At 39.1% G+C, this 23,439-nt stretch overlaps 1 protein-coding gene across 1 annotated transcript; it reads right to left on the bottom strand.

Moving 5' to 3' along the window:
• Nucleotides 1-19,567, bottom strand: LOC134755076 (chymotrypsin-2-like). Its single transcript, XM_063691555.1, has 6 exons — nt 19,255-19,567; nt 17,859-18,050; nt 15,586-15,717; nt 3,949-4,044; nt 2,887-3,015; nt 1-214 (listed from the first exon to the last, which is right to left on the bottom strand). Exons 1-6 carry the CDS (start codon nt 19,556-19,558, stop codon nt 72-74), a joined length of 996 nt encoding a protein of 331 aa, XP_063547625.1. The 5' UTR covers nt 19,559-19,567; the 3' UTR covers nt 1-71.
• Between the last annotated feature and the right edge of the window lie 3,872 nt (nt 19,568-23,439).

The raw sequence follows: 23,439 nt of genomic DNA, 5'->3' as shown, positions 1-23,439 counted from the left end.
TTGGCACGCTCAATCTTTACTTATTCACAGCAAACAATGTTAATTAAAAAAAAGGTAAAATATTGCGACGTTTACCTTGCAGAGACAATGTATGTGATCCAGTCTTTATAGTGTTCTAAGTTCAGTATTACGAAAGGGAGCCCCCTGCCTTTGGAGTCACCCCACGTAAATATCCCGACGAACTCGGATTTCATCGCCAATACCGCTCCAGGGGCTGAATTAAAACGTCAGGTCAGTATATAGGAAGCCGATAGTGCCGGCTTAACCATTAAACAAAGTAGCTCGGGTCGGGGCACCACGTCTAGGGCACGGGGCCACTGAAATCTTAGGAATGAGGGCTACCGTTTTTCTGCTCACCAGTTGACGCCACTGTAGATGTAGGTCCAGAAAAACAGATCTCAAAATTCTTCTATATATGCTTATTTGTATAAAACCAATACATTCTAATATACACAAAGGTATTTTAACGTCTAAATGTGCCATTTTTTCAACCTATTTAATATTGCATATACTTTAGTTGGCACTTTTTTAAACCACTAACATTTATTGAGCTATATCTATTGTTTACCATGATTAATCAAAGATGGACAAAGATTTACCACAATTATGAATAAGGAGTGAAAATTTCTTTGACATTTTGAAAGACCTCCATCTACACTAGCGCCCCTAGCGGCGAAATTTAACATGGTAGCCCTCATTGATACTCGGGGGCTGACATTCTAGGGCAACATTTCCCAAACTATCGGTCGCGACCCACAGGTGAAATGAAAACAGATAAAACTACTAGGAAATCTGAGGGTTACATATGTTTTATGCCCTCCAGTGGCGTGACTAGGAGGGGTGGGGGGGCAGAGGGGGCAAGTACCCCGGGCGCCATCCAAGGGGGGCGGGGCGCCAAAATGGGCAAAAGGCAGCAGCAACGAAACTTTTGTCAGTCGTCAGGGGGCGCAAATTTGGTGACTGCCCCGGGCCCCGGGCGCCATATCCTCTAGCTACGCCCCTGATGCCCTCTTCTTAAGCGGCCAAGAGTTGGGCCCCAAAAATTGCAGTAGTCAACTTTGGGAACCACTGCTCTAGGGCTAGGGCGTCAGAATGTCTTAGTCCAGCAATGCATGGTAGATTGCAATTTAGAGGAAGGCTCCTTCTTTATGTTTTAAATGGTCAGACTGTCAATACTCATCATATAATACGTAGCAGGGTCCTAGAATTAAAGAATAAGAATAAAACGATGGTGTTAGGTACACGTCGTCAGTTGCTACGGGCTACGGCGTAGCGCGTAGCACTTCAAAGCTATCTACTTCAAGTTTTTCTGAGAACGATAAGTTTAGCTCAGAAGCATGAATAGGATAAATTGAAAAAAAAAAAGTCAAGGGACGCATATATGCGTATATAGGGAGTCAGCGATATTGCTATCTCATTCCACCGCATAGCTGATACGTCCCTTAGACTGGCCTACGCTGGGCCATCGTGTAGAGGAGCCATAATGGCGCGGCGGGATGGCGATGGGATGGCCACGGTGTCGGTTTTTCGTTCGCACATCAATGTTAGTGGGCCAGCGATGGTGCGTACGCATCTACAAGTGGCCCATTCCATAGTGCGTGCGCTTAACCATCGCACGGCCATCTCGCTGGTAAAACGCTGGGCACCATTAAATTCTACACTATTAATGACTATTTCGTAACACTATTAATGGACACAATTAAACTAGTGGCTCTGTGAGTCGTAGACCTCGCAACCCTCCATGACTCCGACATAAAAAAAAACAATAAATTTAATCGGCATAAAATCTATATTACGTTATATTATATACGAAATTTCACGAGAATCAGTTGAGAAATGCGACCTATAGGGAACAGCCGGATATTACGAATGCATCGCTCGATCAGTTAAGATGAATTTCAGATTTGAATTATGTAGGTACACATTTTTCACCAAGCAATCCTTCATGAAAACTCGGAACTCAAAATTTCCGAACGCTGTTGACTTGTCCATTACTTGTATTAATAACTGTCAAGTACCTGTGTCACATTTTCTACGTAAATAGATGACTTAGACTATGGATGGTATAGAAAGGATGCCAATCTCTTATGGCAGAATGGTTGCAAAAGTGACCGCTTTCTGCTTTAAATAATAGTTCCTAATCTCTTCGGTGGCGCTAGTTAGGCTCTGGGACATGAGTATAACATGAACCATATAACGCAACAAATAACCCGACCAAATTACGTAGGTTGTTTTTGGTAGTATTTCGGTGTATGATGGCGCCGCTTAATTACTGTTTTTTGATGGACACTTTTCATACATAGAGATTTGGCTCCTTTATATAGTCTCCATGACTTAGACTAAGAGCGTTTTCACATCGTCCGAACCGATATCGGATATCGGAAGGAGGTAAAATGTAAGATATATATGTGTTTCTCTGTATTTATTTATGCATTTAAATTATTATTACTAAAAAACGACAAAAAAGGCGGACTTAATGCCAATGGTACTCTCCTGCAGCTGTTTTTGTCATAGGCGCCTTCCGATATCCGATATCGGAATTCGCTTCCGATAAATTCAGCCATGTCGGAGCCCCCTGCTGTCAGCTGTCGGACCGATAATATTTATTTGTGTGCGTATGTTTCGGCATAATGTTTATTGTAGTGTGCGTGACCGCTAAAGACGGCGCCCGGGCGCGCCCCCGCGGCATGACTACGCGGATGTAGGATCCTACATCAGATATCGGATCGGACAATGTGAAATAACTCTTAAGCGGTTGCCATCCGAATGCGGCGACAGATTGCGGAGATTGATATAATACGCGCCTTAGACAAGTGATGCTAAAAGTGGCGTAATAATAGGTCCTATTTACCTGGTGTCTAATATATTTACCAACCATCTACTAACCTATAGACACATTCCGTCTCTCCATCATTGTTACGCAGTGTTCGTAATCCCTAATATCCACGACTGGAGAAACGTACAGCTTACATTTTTCCGGCGACAACGGCTGAACGGGATTTTGTACTACGTGACCTTTTGACAATTTGTTATTGTTATTGTTGTAGGTATTACACCAGGGGTTCTCAATCTTTTTCAGTCCGCGGTGCACTCGGGGCAGTCTTAAACTATGCTGGGGCCCTGGGGCACTCAAGAGTGTGGGGCCCTTTTGAAATGTAAAGAAAGCGAATTTAACTAACAACCGACCCGACCCTGCCCGCCGGTTGCTCACTGTTACTGTATGCCCTTCGCGGCCCCCTGAGGATCGGGGCCCCCTGAGGAAGGGAGCCCTGGACACGGGCCCCGTGTGTTCCTTTGGTAAAGACGGTACTGGGTACACACTGGCAAGTTTAAAAATTTCGGCGGCGGCGCCCTAACCTAGCTAGGCTATTCGAAATAGATTGGTAACATGGTGAGGAGGTTTGCCTCACGCGCACAGTTTGGGAACCCCTGTATGACACAATATCAACTAACAAACATGAACAAGACATAGGTGGCCTAGGGGTAGCCCTGTTATAAATGTTTAGGTTGCTTTAGGTGATAAAAATATGTGCCCAATCTGGGGTTAAAATGGGGTTATAGCCGGCTATACTATAACTCCTGTTTTTAGAGCACTAAGAACACCTAAAGAGTAAATAGGCGCTTATATAAATCTCTTCTATCCCTTAAATTTAGCGCTTAATGTTACTTGGGTGAGGACAACGTTTGTATGAAAAGGCGATTTCGCGCGGGTCCTCCAATTTCGTCTTTTATCTTTACGTTATTTGCTGAAATAAATTATTAATTCTACACAGATTTTAATAACAAAACTTCCGTGAGACACATACATTAAGTAAATAGACTGAAGTGGGTCACACGTATTTTAAGTCGAATATTGCTCGATATGTACAAACAATATAATATTAATTACTCTACTTTTATACTATTTATTAGTAGTATATAGTATTTATTAGTTGCCTTGTAACATACCATGTAGATGCCACGAATCTTCCCAACTGATCAATTTTAAATCGTTTGCATTGATCCTAAGGTTGTAATCGTTCAAGTAGGAGACATCGCTCATATCTACAAAAAATAGAGATTGCATATCATAGCCATAACCATGGTATAAGGAATATATTGAAATTACCGGAATTGAAAAACACGGTGTATATCAACAGCTACACTTTTAACTGCCGTTTGGTGGACCTTATATCATTGCAATAAGATTTAGTTCATTTACAGTATCTACATCTGGTGCTACATTACGACACCATGTGCTATACATACCTACATAGCACATTACGTACCTACCTCGAAAATTTAAAGGGCAAGGACCATTGTACTGTAATGGCTCCACTACACGATGGCCCAGCGCTGGACCAGCGAGATGGCCATGCGATGGTTGAGAGCACGCACTATGGAATGGGCCACGCGTAAGTATATGTATAGATGCGTACGCACCATCGCTGGCCCTCTACCTTTGATGTGTTAGAGGTTGTGATAAACTCCATATTTGTAAATGAAGGCCACATGATTTCTTTTATTATTTTTTCTTAATGTCACTCTTGTCATGTCTATATATGAATAAACATTGAAATAATCGATCCACATTAACATGGTAGCAGGACTTCCGGTTCGAGCGCCATCTTGATAGTTAGCATCGTGATTAATTACTTTGTTTTTTGCTTATTAATATTGTTTAAAGTGTATTATCGATAGCTTATTATACAGTAAACTAATGTGGTAGTGTGCAGTGAATGGAGAATTAATTTTGAAGCGCGTTTAACCACCATCTTGGAGTCAACGGCCGGTAGTCCACGTGCTTCTTGTAAAGACTAGCTATTGATTTACAAGAGCTAACAAATCACCGTACACTGTCTTGTACAACCGTACAATTTTTGTCGTTTGTAAACCTCTCAATACCTTGATACTGGCGAAATAGTCCCACTGGGCTGAAGCCATAATTTTAAAAGAAGAAGAAGAAGAAGAACATGGTAGCAGAGCGTGGTTTATTTTAATAAAATTCATTAATTATATTGATAATGAGCGAAGAAAAATAAATAACGTCGATAACGTGAATATTTTATTCAAAAATAAGTTAGCAGTTTTCAAATTTTTTCAAAACAAATTCTAACAAGAACCGTCAATATGTCAACTTCGTCAACAAGATGCAAAATTGATATTGGTCGTTTAGAAGGTAAAGAAAATTGGACAACATGGCGCTGCAAGGTACTGTTACTGCTAAGAGGTACTCCTGGAGGACTAGATGCTATCAACGGCAATCTAAAGTCACCAACTCAACCAGATTCAACAGCAACCGCCGCTGTCATGGCAACTTATCAAGAAGCTCTACAAGAATATAATAAGTCGGATAGTGCAGCTATGCTTATTTTAATGGCTAATATGTCAGACAGACTCTACAAAAAGTTATGAGATTAACCAGTGCGAAACAAATTTGGGATGAGCTACACACCCTATTTGACGGCACATCTGAGGATAAAAGCTACAATTTATGCTACAGTTTCTTCAGCTTTCGCAAGGATCCCCTTCACGACATGTCAATGCACATATCTAAGCTCAAAAATATATGGCATGAACTCAAGGTCGAACTACAAAAGGACAAGCATGAACTTCCAGAAATCTTACTTATTTGCAAGATTCTAGAAACACTTCCCGACGATAGTTACTTCCCGTTCAAGTCAAGCTGGATACTTATGACTAAAAAGGATCGTAACATAGAAAATTTTACAGCTCAAATCTGCAGTTACGAAAGGTCATTGACGAATAAAGAATCTGAGACTTCTGTAGCACAAGCGCTAGTCGCACTGAATTACACACGCAAAACAAAGAAGAAATGCGGGTATTGTAAACTTTTCGGACATAATGTCAAACAATGTCGCAAATGGATTTCGGATGGCAAACCGCCCAAAGTTAAACCATCGACAAGCAAAGCTATTAATACAAACTTGAACCTTACTCTGATGCAAGTTAAGATCAACGGAACAGTAACAACCTTATAGCTTGACCACAACCGCTGTGCCGCTCCTTAGGTATGCGAGCGGCGAGACGGGGGGGCAGAGCAGCCACTGCGCTCTGTCATTCCGCCGTTGTCGCTCGTGGCGGCGTGTAGTGTTATCTGTTGCGGGCTGTCTATGTCAGACGCACATGAGATAGAATATCCAAAGATGGGTCGTGCTTTATCTCGAGATGTTAAAGCTGTCATTTTCAAAGTGGCCGAATATTTTAGGAAAAGAAAAGCAGACAAAGATAGTTTCGAACATGAAAGTGACGCAAATATCGCCAAACTTGTGGCCGAAGCTACTGGGTACTGCCAAAGAACCGTAAGAAATGTAATATCTGTAGGAAATTCATCAATTGAAAATGAGGGCCAACCGAAATTTAATTCGCCCAAAAAACCGAAAGTTATAAAGAAAAAATATGTAATTGATGATTTTGACTTGGGAGTGCTCAGGATGACAATGATTCAAGTTCCGGTAGCGAAATGGAAGATGAAGATAAAAGTGAATCTATGTCAGAATAGTCACTGTATTCATTAACTAGAAGCTTATGTTTTTTTGTTTTTCGAACTGATTCTGTTTTAACTCTCGAAACTATTTATTTTTCCGATAATTACACATTAATTTGACTTATATTGGTTTTTTTTATTTGTGCTTACCTAAAAATCGTATTGTACCATAATAAAAATTGGATATAATAAGTATGTACCTATACAGAGCCAAAATATTGTACTTCGGTATCTTCAGATCTATCCGACACGACGACAGACTCTTGTGTGTCCGTGATCTTTCCTGCCCGCACCCCGCCTCCCCGCGCATACCTAAGGAGCGGCACAGCGGTTGTGGTCAAGCTATAGTAGATCCTGAGAATTGGTATGTCGATAATGGTGCTACAAGTCACGTAACCTGTCAAAGTGACGTATTATATATTATATATCTCCAGCTTTCAACATTTCGATAATGATCAAACGGTTACATCTGCGAACGGATCCAAAAACAAAGCCATTGGAAAAGGAACAGTTGACTTATTAGCGAACGTCCATGGTCGCCAAGAAAGAATTCAACTATGCGATGTCTGGTACGTCCCTGAAATTAAACGAAACCTGTTTTCTGTACTTGCTGCTCAAGATAAACTTGAGAATAGTGTCTTCACATCTGAAAGAGAATCCTGTCAATTGATACATGATGGAAACGTTAAACTGATTGGAACGCGAATCAAAAATGGAGGACTCTACAAGCTGAAAGTTACTGTATCGAATCAAACTCCAGAATTAAACATCGTGTCAACAGAAAACACTTTACAACTATATCACGAAAGATTTGCTCATCAGAACAAAAGACACGTTAAACAGTTGATTGAAAAGGAACTTGGCATCAAAGTTAAACTTGATTCTGAATTATGCACTGGATGCGTCTACGGAAAAGCACATAGACATAAATTTGGAACAAGACAACAAGCTAATGAACCAGGTGAGATTATACATACCGACGTCTGTGGCCCTTTTCCAAATTCATTCACGAAACTACGTTATTTTGTAGCATGACTACACGCCAGTGTCACGGTTTGTACCTAGACCAAACTATAAGGAGCGGAATAAAAAAAAACTAGATTCGTGCAATAATAAATTTAATTAAAATATCAGAAGCTAACTTAATGATTGAGATTTAACGAATCTTTATTTCTAGTAGGGTCGTAGGTTATTCGTAAATTCACACAAATCTACTTTGCGGTTAGGTACTCTCGCCTGTATGTGCCGTCGGTGGTGTGCGCGGGCGCTGCAACTGTGGCCGACTGTACTAGGGCTCCCGGTATCCGTGTTACACGCCGAAACGAATACCCGTGTTCTTAAGCCCGGCGGTACTAAGAACCCGGTTTACACGGAACCGCCGGGATTCGAAAACGTTTCGAAGGAACGTTCCCAAGAAACGTATCTCAGACACGTATCTCCGTTTACACGGGTACTTAAGACCGTTCCGAACGGGTCTGAATACTCCGAACCAGTTTGAGCCAATGTACAATGGTAACAAGGTCCACTATTATTATGTTGACTTCAGATGAATTCGTTTGTCGTACGATTTTTAAAGTGAAGCTTTTATTCTATCGCCCCAATTTATTAAGTTAAGATTAAAACCGCGATTTTAATACCGTAAATCGAACTTAATTCCGATTTTTTTTAGTTAAATGCCTACAATCCGAAAAAAGTTTCACTTGCATCGTGGTTTCATAAAACCGCACGATTACTTATTTTTTTTAATTGTTTTTAACCGTATTGATAAAACATAGGTACTGAGCCATCTTCCTATGTTTAATAATAGGTATACATAATTTTTATTTTAAACTATTTATATCATTTAATAAAACCGATTGCTTCTAAGCTAATTACATAAATTTGATATCGATCATAGATTTTTTTTATAATTACATAATGGTATAGTATTTTCGTTAATAATAGGTGTGCATACAGAATACAATATTAATTAAAAATAACAGTTTAATTATTTCGTGGTTATTTTTATCTCGGATCTATTACTGCTTTGCGAAAACAACAAACCAGCCAACGGCGCAAAAAAGTTATTAGTAGGTACACAAAAGCGGGATTATCGAGTAATCATGCTCAAATGAAAAGCAGAATTTTACCCAAGAACCATAAAAACCCATACTACCTTGGATAACTTGCGATAATATTGCTAAATACATTAAAATAGATCTTTAAATTGGTAATCATTCATAATTCACTTTGGTCACTTTCTCACTAGCGTTCAGGTAATAAACTTAAATGCGCACGTTGCCGACCGGTGGTCCATCCATCCATTGTTTTCCAATATCCTTTTGTTTGTCATCGTCGAAAACATGTAGGTTCCCAAACTACTCGTATTATCACAAGTGTCACCGCCAATTACAAGCTTTATGTCGTTGTAATAAGGTCAAAACATCTGCACAAGAAAATGTTTTCCATTGTTTTGTAGCTGCACCGCACTAAAAAGCGTTTTACTGTGGTAAGAGATACCTAAAGCAAAAACAATTAGAATTTATTGAGAAGGTGCAATTTTATCAAGTTGATAATTGCAATTGTTGTTGATTGAAGTGTTTATTAATAACTATAGCGACCCGCTTCGGCTTCGCATGGAGAGTCAAGCATAATAAAATACATTCTGTAACAAGTATTCACTTCGGAAGCCTAATAATACTAAGAGTTCACTGTCTATTTGTCTGTCACCACTCACTAGGCTGTATCTCATGAACCGTGATAGCTAGACAGTTGAAATTTTTACAGATGTATTTGTACGGAACCTTCGGTGGGCGAGTCCGACTCGCACTTGTCCGGTTTTTTTAGAAGTTAATAATGGGTTAATTATTCTTAAAATATAGACAGACAGCCATCGCGCACTTTTTTGTAGACCAAGGAAAGAGAGACAAGTCCACCATACATTGATATCAAATAGATTGGGCAGCGTTTTCGATTAAGCCAGCGTGATTTTTTCTAACTTCATTAGCAAACATCGTCATATTTCTACCAATTTAAACAAAACCATAACAAAATATACACATAAACATTCCCAAAGAAAAATTTCATTCATAGGTGAGGTCTGGTTATCGCGATAATACAGACAGACATACGGACGTGGCGGGGGACTTTGTTTTATAAGGTGTACCTGCATTATATGACAAGAAATACAATTTCATATCATGTTCTTAAATTAAACTAAAATAAAGAAGCAAGTTAAAATTGTATTTTTTTATAAATACTTACTTAATGCCAATTTCGAACATTAGTTTGACTTCCTGCCTACATACTCAACTCGATGGTTCTAATTTTTTTTTAAATAGGTACTAGCAGGTTTTTTTTATTATATTGCTAACCCGCAACGTAAAAAAAAGTAGCTATTTAAAGTGCTATATAAAATACTATACTTTGATAAGAAGCGATACTTCTTCAATACCTATTGCAAGCAAAAACTACCTGCTCAATAAAGGGGTTTCTAAACCGTTTATTGAATTTCGACTCTATGACCTATGAATAAGGCTAAATATGACAGAAACTCGTCATGAATCTTTTGTCTATTCATTTGTAGCTGGCGTTCGTTCCTTCGCTACTATCGTCAAGGACGTGTCCGAAGCCACGGATAAATAAGATACGTATCTTCGAATACCCGTTTATCCGTGTACACGGGTCTTAACTACACGTTTCTTAATTAAACGTGCGGAACGGGCCAGAAAACCGTTTATTCGAAACGGGTATTCGAAACGTGTAAACGAAACACGGATTCGACCGCGAGCCCTAGACTGTACTCAGGTGGCTGCCCGGGGCGAGAAGAGATGACCGTCTTCCGACCGGCGAGAGTAGTGTTGGTGGTAGGGTGGCTGCGGTGATCCTCCACCCAAAATAGCAGCCCGAACTTTGGACCCTGGAACGCGTCATTGTAACGCATGAGAATACAGTCCGGCAACGTAATTTGTGAGCATCCCCAGCAAGCGGCAGAAGAAAGAAAGCACCTAAAATGTAGCAGTGATGCCGTGGATGTTCACAATCAGAATCGGAGATTACAATTTATAAAGATGATGAAATAGTTTATATTTTTTTTTAATGAGGGTGGAAATAATTTCTGATGCAATATCGTTACAATGCATGATTAGGCAAAATCATTATAAAACTAAAGTACTTAACCGTGAAATGGTTTGATGAAGCATAGTAAGACACTAAAATTATCTTAATATCTATTTAGCAAGTAAAAACTACATTTGCGTTAATAAATTTACCACTTACCCAATTTGGGGTTTACTTTCACTCGCGATAGTACTTATTTAACGTATTTGCGACGTTAACTAAAAACTTCGAGGATCGTAAGGGACGACAACGTGAATATCGGTTACACTTTCCAAAAATGAAGTATGTATCAGAGACCGATGTACTGTGTGACGTGCGTTCTATCTCGAATGAAGATCGGGAATGGTCGCAGGACGATCCGCTAATGCAACTCGTCATACGACAAACACAAGAACTTGTTTCCGTGAGCTCTAAAATGTTGCATTTCAAATCTATCGGAGCGCTAAGACGGCGCGGACGAATACCTGTTGCATTTTTATGTTTTTTATATAGTTTTAATTGTAAATAATAGCTTGTAAAATTAGTTTTAAGGTGTATTTTTATTCCTTTTTGTAGTTTAATTTAATAATAATAGTTACGTGTAACGTATAACGTTACATATACCCCCCTCGTCTGGGTAAGGATTTTGGTCTTAAGCAAAATCCGTCTCATTATCCCTAGCACTTACAGATTCATTCTATCAGCTTTCATACATTCTTCCAAATATCTCTTTCATTAAAACAGCAACAACTTTTACAAATGCTGTTGATGCACACATTCATGAAAATCGAGGCATCAGCTGGCATAGCTTGTGACTCATGCTAGAAAGTAGACGGCTACAGCAAATATCGTCATGTTTACTTCATCAAGCATAAGTCTGAAGTTAAAGACAAGCTCGTGCAGATGATCAACGAAGCAAAGACAACTGGCCATACCATAAAAACAATACTGAGCGACAACGGTGGTGAATTTAAAAATGAAGCAGTTGAGAAAATACTTCATTCTCATGGTATCCAACACCGATTGACAATGCCTTACACAGCTGAGCAAAATGGATCAAGCGAAAGAGAAAATCGCACCCTGGTAGAAGCTGCTCGCACCATGATGCACGCTCACGAGGAACTCCCACTTGCCTGTTGGTCAGAGCTCGTCAATACGGCTGCCTACATTCTAAACAGAACCGGACCAACTTCTCAAGAAGGAAAGTCACCATTCGAACTCTGGTTTGGAAAGAAACCTGCCATAAAACATTTAAGAGTCATTGGAACAGAATGTTTTGCACACGTTCCTAAGCAAAAGCGAACAAAGATGTCCAAGAAAGCCCAAAAATGTATTTTAATTGGCTACGAAGGTGATGATGGCTATCGGTTGCTAAGTTTTAATAAAAATAACGAACCGACTCTGATCAGATCGAGAGACGTAACCTTTAACGAATCTATAATCAGATCTGTTGGATTAGAATCAGATGATGCTCCTGATGCAGATGAACAAGAAACAACTACTGAAATAGAGATTCACTTCCCAAAGACTAAAGAAAATCATCCATTCTTTGATGCAAGGGAGGATATAGAACAAGATGACGAATTATCTTCTGGTATGCCTCAAATTTCAAATGATTTACCTTGTCAACAAGAGGAAGATCCCGTACAAAGGTATGACACTCCTGAACCTGATGGATGTTTAATGAATTACTCTGATGAAGATCATAAAGATAATGATGATCATGATGAAATTCCTGAAGCGAGAATTCTCAGAGATAGATCGAAACTAAACCCTCCAGTTCGATATGACGATTTTATCATGTCAGCTATAGTCGAAGATTCAGATGAGCCCAAAACTTATAAAGAAGCCATGAAGAATCCTCAGAAAGCTGAATGGATAAAAGCTATGGAAAGCGAGGTGAAATCCCTAAATTCTAACAAGACGTGGATTTTGGTAGATCAACCTAAAGATAGAAAACTCATCTCTTGTAAATGGGTCTTTAAAAAGAAAACCAATGCCGATGGAAGTCTTGACAAATATAAAGCCCGACTTGTAGCGAGAGGCTATACACAAGAAAAAGGGTTAGGCTACGATGAAACGTTCAGTCCTGTTGCTAGGATGGCGACCATACGCTCAATTCTAAGCATTGCAGCAAATAAAAGTCTAGCTCTCACTCAATTCGATGTAGCCACTGCATTCCTAAACGGTTCATTAAGTGAAGATATCTACATGCACCAACCAGAAGGTTATAATGATGGCACAAATCGAGTTTGTAAATTGAAGAAATGTTTATACGGTCTCAAACAAGCACCAAGATGCTGAAACAAATGCATTGTTGACTACTTGAAATCAATCGGATTTAAGCAATGTGACATGGAACCATGTTTGTTTATTCGGAACAGAAACGGAAACAAAATAAAAATAATAATGTTGATGATGGCTTGATCGCCTCTACTAATCAGAAGGAATCTGAAAAGTTTCTAAACGAACTGAAGAGAAAATTCAAGATTACAACAAAGCCAGCTTCTTACTTTCTTGGATTAGAGATCATAAATGAAAAGGATGGTTCTATAAAGGTTTCTCAGAAACACTACATAAACAAGCTTTTAGAAAAGTTTGGCATGAGTGATTGCAAGGCTGTCAGCACTCCAATCATAAAGGAAGTACAGTCAGATACGGAAAAAGACAATGATGTCAGTTTCCCTTATCGAGAAGCTGTCGGTGCACTGGCATACCTAATGACAGGAACCAGACCAGACATATCATATGCCATAAGTGTTGTTTCCAGAACACTAGCGAATCCATCTCATGAAGATGTCTTGAAAGTAAAACGCATTTTTCGTTACCTTAAAGCAGGGGTCGGCAACCGGCGGCCCGCGGGCCGCATGCGGCCCGCGAACCCCTAGCTTGCGGCCCGCGAGCCTCCAGGTTACATCAGTCCTACGTCACTAAAGTGTTCGAGTGAAAAAGAAGTCTTTCATTTCAATTTAATTTTTTTGGAGTTGGGACCCATTATCACAAGATCTACATTAAATGTGATAATCACTCAATATGCACAGACGTGCCAATATGAGTGTCTGCCTATCGCAATGTAAGAGCGCGCTGAATGTCGGGTTTCGCCCGACCCTTAAGTGTGAGGGGCGCCACAGGCGCCCTGCATCTGAGAGCGCGCATTGCGCGCTGAATAACTATGAGGGACGCCGCAGCAGCCCTTCATGTAATATGAATAATTACGAGGGGCGCCCTGTATGTAAGAGCGCGCGAAGCTCGCTGAATGTCGGGCGTAGCCCGACTTTTAAGTGTGAGGGGCGCCGCAGGCGCCCTGCATGTAAGAGCGGGTGAAGCGCGCTCTGAATTTCGGCACTCTTTGCATAAAAATGTATATTAAAAGTAGTTTGACAAACGACAATGTCTAATAAATTCACGAATTATTAACAGTGTGCGGCCCGCTGCAATTTTGCTAACCGCTATGTGGCCCTTGGCTGCTAAAAGGTTGCCGACCCCTGCCTTAAAGGAACTATGGATTCAGTTATTGTCTATAAGAAAGGACACAAACCCGGAGTGTTGGAGTGTTACAGTGACTCTGATCACGGCGGAGATTTCACTTCTGGACGCTCCACTTCAGGCATACTTTGCCTATACGCAGGAGGTGCTATATCGTGGGCAAGTCGCAGACAGACATCAGTCGCGATCTCAAGCACTGAAGCAGAAATAGTCGCGGCAAGCGAAGCGGCCCGAGAAATAGTCTGGCTTCAACGATTATTCCAGGAAATCACGACATTAAGCGCAATTCCTACATTGGAGATAGATAATGATGCTGCTATAAAACTGGCTCAGAATCCTGAGCTTCATAGAAGAACGAAGCATATTGCCATAAGACACTTTTATGTCAGAGAGCTAGTTGCTTCAAATGAATTATATGTGAAGTATGTTCCAACGGAATACCAATGTGCGGACATACTGACGAAACCAGTTTCTAAGCCAAGAAACTATGGTTGGTATAGAAAGGATGCCAATCTCTTATGGCAGAATTGTTGCAAAAGTGACCGCTTTCAGCTTTAAATAATAGTTCCTAATCTCTCCGGTGGCGCTAATTAGGCTCTGGGACATGAGTATAACATGAACCAACAAATAACCCGACCAAATTACGTAGGTTGTTTTTGGTAGTATTTCGGTGTATGGTGGCGCCGCCTAATTACTGTTTTTTGATGGACATTTTTCATACATAGAGATTTGGCTCCTTTATATAGTCTCCATGCAAGAAACCAAGCCAAGAAGCCAAGGAAGAAGAATGGCATTAATCTGTGGCATTATTGGATTAACCTATAACGTTTAACAAAAAGGGAGGATGTTAGAGGTTGTGATAAACTCCATAGACTAATTTGTAAATGAAGGCCACATGATTTATTTTATTATTTTTTCTTAATGTCACTCTTGTCATGTCTGTATATGAATAAACATTGAAAGGGACTTCCGGTTCGAACGCCATCTTGATAGTAGCCTCGTGATTAATTCCTTTGTTTTTTGCTCATTAATATTGTTTAAAGTGTAATATCGATAGCTTTATTATACAATAATCTAATGTGGTGGTGTGCAGTGAATGGAGAATTCATCTCAAAGCGTGTTTAACCACCATTTTGGAGTCAACGGCCGGTAGTCCACGTGCTTCTCGTAAAATCCAGCTATCGGTTTTGCGAGACAACTACAACAGCCACCGAACAGCGTCGTGCTCTAAGAGCATTTATTTTGTTCCTACCCTTTTACGTGACATTGGCTACGGGCAACACCGCCCTCAAGTCCATCAAGAAAAGAAAAGAATAAACATTGAAATAATCGATCCACATTAACATGATGTGCGGACGAAAAACCGACACCGTGGCCATCCCATCGCCATCCCGCCGCGCCATAAGCCATCCGACACCCGTCGGATGGCTGGCCCATCGTGTAGAGGAGCCATAAAACGTTGTACGATACACGTGCGAATAGGTAATTCGCACTTGTATCGTAAATAACTATTACCAAATAACCATGATACTTACACACGTTTGAAACTAGATGATGTAAAGCATCCTCGTGTTGAAAGAGTCCTATGTTATTTTGGAAGTCGTCTCTGTTAAAATGAGGATGTGGCACGCTGCGAGTTATCAGTGTTTCTGAAAAATCATCTAGAAAAAAAACGGTAGTAGGTATACATGTTATATTTGAAAAGTACCTACTGTATGTAATTGAATGAATTCTATAGTAATTTAAATTGTATTTTTTCTTATTTACTCGTAATGCATGTTAATTATAAGATGTAATGTTTTGAAAAGATGTGTCCCGCTGATATTCTTGCCGGTCCCATATTGGGATACCCTCCTCCAATTGCGCCGAGGCGTATTAGGCTAGGAGGATATAACATAACCAAACGGAGCCGCCACGTCTGTAATTTGCTGTACAAGAGTCTGCCATTTTTTGCGGGGGAGGGGAACGTCAAATGTATACGTAACGTCAAAATAACCATGTATAGCCATGTCACATAAATGTCAGTCCATGCATTGTGTATGACCATTGTATGACCATTGGCCGACTATTTTGGACAGAGGGGAAAGCCTGTTAATGGCTACTCCGTTTGGTTCACAAATAGGACTTCAGCAGTCGTGATTGGTAATTGCATTTTATACCTACCTACGCTTTCCTTTTTAGGGTTCCGTAGTCAACTAGGAACCCTTTTACTAGTTTCGCCATGTCGGTCCGTCCGTCTGTCGTCTGTCCGAGGCTTTGCTCCGTGATCGTTAGTGCTAGGAAGCTGCAATTTGGCATAGATGTATAAATCAATAAATCTAACAAAGTTGTACAACAAAATAAAAATAAAATGTTTTTTAAGGTACACGGAAAGTGGGGGTGTAATTTTGTTTTCGCGTCAACCCTACAGTGTGGGGTTTCGTTGGATAGGTCTTTCAAAACGAATAGAGGTCTTCAACAAACATTTTTTGATAAAGTGAATAGCATCGGAAATAATCGCTCTGAAAGAAAAAAATATTGTGCCCCCCCCCCCCCCCAACTTTTGAACTATGGGTCCAAAATATGAAAAACATTGTAGATATAGAGCTTAAGACAATATTGTTGTTTAACCGCTCGTGCTAATATTGATACCCGAGCAAAGCGAATGATTTCAAAAATAAACCACGAGCGTAACGAAGTGGTTCGAAAAGTAGAATCTTGAGCGTTGCGAGGGTTTCAAGGCACGATGGTTAAACACATTTTGCCACCTAATGAAACACAAATTTTTTCACTACACCAACACGAGGTACCTACACAAATTACACAATATAAGTATGTACTAACTGTAAAATATCAATAAAATCAAACCAAATCAAATCCAAATGTACGTTATTAAATATTTATCATTCAAAATCATCATTAAAAAAGTCAATTCTATTCTACCAGCCAATGTAAGTAAATACCTAACTAAAAGTTTGTATCAAGTTACTTTGCCACTCATGTGGTTGTAAGTGTTGTAACATAGCAATAGATATCTATGGGTTGTAACTTTTCTCATCAGTTTTTGAACATCGGGTTTCTTGAACCTTTAGGAACGCCATTAACAAGGATCAGAATCAGAATAAATAATTATTTGCACAATAAATAATATTTACTTACTTATTTGGGTACAATCTTACACACATCGACCTAACCTTAAATCAAAGCTTGTATTATAGGTACTAGCAACGACAAAGTATATAAATACATACTTCATACTCAGATATCATCCATAACTCAAGAACAAATAATATATGATGAGCACACAAATAAATGTCCTTACCAGGAGCGGTATTTGACATGCGTTAAGTGACGTTTCGTGTTGAACTTCAGTTGAATGGAAGAAATCGTGTGTTGTCGAATAGGTAAATTTGACATTAGCAATACACAGTTAGGTGACAACGAAACCAAACCGAACCACGCCGAGTTCAGAGCCATTTTAAACCGTATAGTAGTAAGAAAACAAAGTTGATTTTTGTTGCTTAATTTTTTCAATGAATGAGTTTTGGTTGTACCAAATGATACTTTCCACAGTTGATGAACAAATGATTCATTCCACTGTTGAACTGATGTTGAAGCCGAAACTGACAGTTGTGCATCTCGAATAGGGCCCCAGGATTCGAACCCGGGACCTTTTGCTTCGTAGGTCGGTCTCACTACCGACCGTTGTTCAGGTGATCTAAAACCACGACGGATGACGAAAATGTTTACCTACCTAGTATAAGAGAAATCTTTGGCACGTTAGCCAATGTTTGGAAGTTATGTGTGTAAATGAAACCACAGCAAGTACCTGACTCAGTATTTGGTTCATATGTTATTCGCCAGCTTGGTAGAGCATAAGCCAAGTTCGGTTCTGATCGGGCAGCCACACAGTGCGCTGGTGCCAATGACCATCGCGGACGCAAGAGCAGGGAGTTGCACATATAATAGTCCGGCAGAACGTACACAACGCCTACTGGTGGAGAGTCTGACTCCTCTTCAGCTATAATGAATATCCAAATAGAGGGTTATAAACTGAAATAGATTTCATATACCTCTTACCTTACCTACTAAAGGACACCATACGAACATTCATAAGACTTAGGTATAGGCTAATTATAATTAAGTAATTTGATTGTTATTTGTATTTAAGCTTTCCCTTATTTATTTTTTACATTGTGTTCACTAGTCCATCTACTGGGCCTTACTGAAAATCAGCGTCGCGGAGTGTGCCATGTTGGCTCACACCGTGACACCAAGCTGAGTAAGGACCATTTAGCGCAACCTCATTCTGTGTAATTATTTCTAGTTTTAGTCTTATGTTATGTTGTGCTAATAAATGCTTTTTCTTCTTCTTTCTTAAGAAAAAGTGGCCAAAACTAACTGCAGAATTCCTGTGAAGGCGCCGGTTCAATTCCAGCCTCGGCCACAGGCATGCTTAGTCACTTTTTCTTTAGTAAGTATATGAACATTTATTTCTGTTTATAATATATAGTAGTCGAATTTAAACTATCGTGAGACTTTAAGCTAAGACTAAGCTAATTTTGCGGTTTCACTCACGTGTTTTTAGTCACTCGGGCGACATATATGTTTCGGAGAGCCTAGGTCTAGGTCTAGGTGACCGCAAAATTAGCTTAAAATATATAGTAGTGTGACTACTTGTTTAAAACCACCAATCAAAATATTTAATACAAAATAATTTGATTTGTTCCCAAAGTTGTATAGTACCGTAATCCAAAGGGATTCGTATAGGAGATGCAAACACGCACTGCTCGCCCCTTAGAGTTGGTCAAAGCTAGGCGTCTATCCTAGATGGGGTCAATCCCAAGAATATCACGATAGCGCGTTTCTAGACTTTTAAACTTCCAAAATAAAATCTTAATAGCGCGATTTAAGGTTTCTAACTTTCTACTACTTGTAACAGCGCTATCTAGCTATCCATTTGTATACTAGATAAAAACTTGTATACGTCTGGGTTCAATATTCTATAGAATTTTCTATACGCGATTCAGAAGTTTGACTACTATCCATTTTGGTACCAATCTCGACAATACTATCGCCTTATACCTAATATGTTTAAAAAAAACAACAACCTTCATAAAACCAATAAAACTCAAGACCAATAAAAACGGGAAACTTTCTATGGATTTATTTTTTACAAAGTGGCCCGTTCTTATCGCGTTTGCGGGTAGATGGTAAGTTCTCACCTACTCTTCTTCTCAATATGCCCTCAAACATCTCATTTCCATGATGTCTGACCACGTACAAGTGCACCACGAAAACGATAAACAGCAGAAGCAGGATGGCGAAAGTCACCACTAAATGAGTAAATAAACATTTTTCTCCTCGTGTGAACTTTGAAGCTGGTCTTGGTTTAGGGTAGACAGCTGCACTTCTACTTGTACCTGCAGCTTGACCATCGTTTGAAACAAGCTGTGTAGATTGAACATTTGTTTCGGAAATCTTATTGTCAGAAAATGAAGGCGCGTTGCTTATGGGCGGTGAAGACATTCTTGACGTACTTACCTGTAATATTTTGAGCCACCTAGATTTTTTACCGGTAGGGACTTTTAAATAACAATGAAGTTTAGCATTATCGATATCATCAATGATTCATCATTCATGATACCATACGCCATGATGATTATTACCATTCATCGTGGTCACCAATAAGGATCAAACAAAGATCAAAATCTTTTTCGAATGTATCAAAAGACCAGGAAGCAGGCATCTAAACCTTAATACAACAACATATTGTCTTCGGTTCCGCGATAGTTACTTATGAAATAAAACTATGAAAACGGATTATATCGCGTATATTGAATTTATAATACATCCCGACGTTTCGAACCCTTTACAGCGTTCGTGGTCAACGGGTGACTGAGGAAAAATTACAAAGTGCAAAAATACCCACATACTAAAAATAATGAACCATCATAGACTAAACAATACAATACAAATTTACTAAAATAAATGGAGGAAAAATGTGTAAAACTTACAAATGTGACTATAAAAACAGATTTTTAACAATAGTGACAGTAATGAAATTCGACACCTACAATTTCAGGGATCCCTGTTTGCGTGTCATAAAATTGGAACTTCGGGGACCACGGGGATCAAGCGCCATCTTGAAAAGTATAAGTCTTTTTTGGTTTTTCTTTTTTTCTCGGAATATCTGGGTTTAATGTGAATACTGTGTATGGCAAAACGAAAGCTTATTAAATTCCACACTATAAAGTTGTACAACACCATGTCCCAAAAACGAAGTCTTTTTCTAGAAATAGGGCTTAAAAGTTACAAGGGAAGCTTACAAGTTTCCACACATTTTTTTTTCGTGGTTGGGTAGATAATGTTTTTGTGTTCCCAAAATTGGTAAAAAAATTATACTGGTATTTTTTTCTGACCCGTCTTAAAATAAAATTTTAGTAGGAGATGACTAAGTATAACCTTTTGAGTTCTGAGCCATATTTCTAGAAGAAAGCTCCGTTTTAGGGACATGGTGTTTTATACCTTTTTTGTGTAAAACTTAATAAGCTTTTGTTTCGCTATACACAGTATTCACATTTAACCCAGATATTCCGAGAAAAACCGAAAATCCAAAAAAGACATACTTTTCAAGATAGCGTTTGATCCCCGTGGTCCCCGAAGCTCCAATTTTATGACACGCAAACAGGGATCCCTGAAATTGTAGGTGTCAAATTTCATTAATGTCACTATTGTTTGGACCCCATTTAAGACCTAAAATCTGTTTTTATAGTCACATTTTTAAGTTTTACACATTTTTCCTCCATTTATTTTACTAAATTTGTATTGCATAGCACTCGTGTACCAATTATGGATCTACTGATGTCTATTTTATAGAAATCCACTCAATAGTTTAGGCGCTAGAAGTAAAAATATGATTTACTATTCGGCGTCCTCTCAAGGCAGCTGTATTGATTTTTCTTTAATAAAACAGGTGTAAACAGGTTGTGAAGGGCAAGAGGAATCTACCAATATGTCGTCTTAAAAAATCCGTTCAGTATCCTGAGCTACAGGGTGTACTGATTTTCAGTATTTAAACCCATAACCCTACTTTCTGTTTAAGTCGCAGTCGAGTAAAATGTTGATATTGGAGTAGAACGTGTACAAATGTATAGATAAAAGTGGAATTCATATTCCTCCAAGTTTCATATTAAGAGAATATCCCCTGAAAGGGTATAAGCGCTAAATCTGGATTCAGCTATTATTTCCTATAACAAGATGTATTTTTTCCGCAAAGTTATCTAGTACTTATTTGTTTAGAATTTAATAAGCTTTAATGTTGCCTTACACCATATTTTCCAAGAGAACGTATATTTAGAGTAAAAAGCAAATTTCTCCAGGATGGTACACATTTTCCAAGATGGCTGCGATTCCTCGAGGTCTCCAAATGTCAAATAGTGTGGACATGAAAAAAGAGACCTTTAATTAACATACATACCAAATTTCATATCTTTGGAAAGATTTCGAGGTGAGACTTAATCCGGTTGTACTATAAACAAATCATATACAAATAGATCAATAAAGGTGATACCTGTCGATTATTTTACGTTAGTGAAATTTTACATCGGCCAGCTGCAAAAACAAGACTTTTCGTTAAATAAAACTATGAAAACGGATTATATCGCGTATATTGAATTTATAATACATCCCGACGTTTCGAACTCTTTACAGCGTTCGTGGTCAACGGGTGACTGAGGAAAAATTACAAAATGCAAAAATATTTTGTAATTTTTCCTCAGTCACCCGTTGACCACGAACGCTGTAAAGAGTTCGAAACGTCGGGATGTATTATAAATTCAATATACGCGATATAATCCGTTTTCATAGTTTTATTTCATGAGTAACTATCGCGGTAACCGAAGACAATATTAAGACTTTTCGTTCCTAACCCCGTCACCATAGTGGCGCGGCCGGCTCGTGGCGATAGCAAGGGGCACAAAGCGGGGCGGAAGGCCGTTAACGCGTCTGGAGTGGTTGTAATTTTGTGGATGTGTGGGTGATTACCAGCAGGTAGCATTTTTGAGATAAATTATTATAAGACTGCATGTTGTTTACTTCTACACGTAATCATATTTTACATTTTGTATTCTGTATTTATCGATATACATATGTATAATCGGATGTCGATAAACGAGAAGTCCCTATGACAGCTCAAAAATGCTACGAGAATTCCGGGCTCTGGTGATTACCATTGCCCGCTGACTCCCATTACCCGGTTCTGCCCTAGGTACCTATCAATATTGATACTTCATACATCTAAGGGTAGAGTGAGGGTGGTAGTTTGTAGACCTAATATAGCAAGTGGTTGAACAATTTCCATTTTTTTGTTTATTGAAACAGCTAATTACTTACCTATCTACGGATTAAATACCTACGTTTAGTCAGCACCCAGCTCCATCTCCAACCTTTATCTCCAGTGATACTAAATCATACAAGCTGTGGAAAATAACATTACACAGCCAAAGAAAATACAGATTAGCCATTGGCAGACAGCCACATTTTTTTTACTATATTGTAGATTAAACTATTTTGTTTTAAATAAGTCGTTCCGTTTGTTTCCTAGTAGTTACACAAATTGATAACGTCCAGGGATCGACCCCGGATTTAACTTGTAGGCATGTGGTCTGTTAACATTTTTTTTTAAACAAGTTAGGACCAAGTAACTAATTGAAGAAATATCTCAGAAACCAACTTATTGTGTCAATACTGCCACAACATACTACGCACTTGCGTTTACCTTATGTATAAAAGTATCGTTTTGGCAAATAGAACCTTATTTTTTTGTTTAAACATCGACGGACTTTTACAATTTTAAAGTTAGCGATTAGAGCTTATTTATTATTAGGGCCCTTATTTTGCTGTGCCCATTTCAAATTTCAGTTTGCGGTTTCAGAGAAAAAAAAAACGCCTAGCTGTGACGGACGGACAGAGATTGTTCCGTGAACACACAATCACAACACAGTTAAGACTAGAGTCGGATCACGCTAAGTTATTATCCGAAGAGCTACGTCAAGTATGAAGGCTTATGGCTTACGGCTTAGGGACATATGTGCATGTGCATTCTTACTGCCAAATCTGTGCAAAGTTAGCGTGGTCAGTCTAACAAGAAATCGTTCGCAAGTGCATAAACAGCGGGGCAAGCACAAGTAACTTGACGGGATAAAGGCAATCTTACTCTTACTAATTATTAAAAAGTTATCTTACACGAGGAGAGTCACGTTATTGCTTATGCTAACCCCCTGTATTTTGATTTAATTTGTTTTCCCAACTGCTTTATACGGAAGGACGAACTGTAGGGAATTCTGTTTCAGAACATTGACTAAATTATTAACTAATATATCGCTAGCATGAGGAATAAAAAACTCAAG

Source organism: Cydia strobilella, chromosome Z (assembly GCF_947568885.1).
Source record: "Cydia strobilella chromosome Z, ilCydStro3.1, whole genome shotgun sequence".
Classification (NCBI taxonomy): domain Eukaryota; kingdom Metazoa; phylum Arthropoda; class Insecta; order Lepidoptera; family Tortricidae; genus Cydia; species Cydia strobilella.
This window is presented reverse-complemented; position numbering and strand designations above follow the sequence as displayed.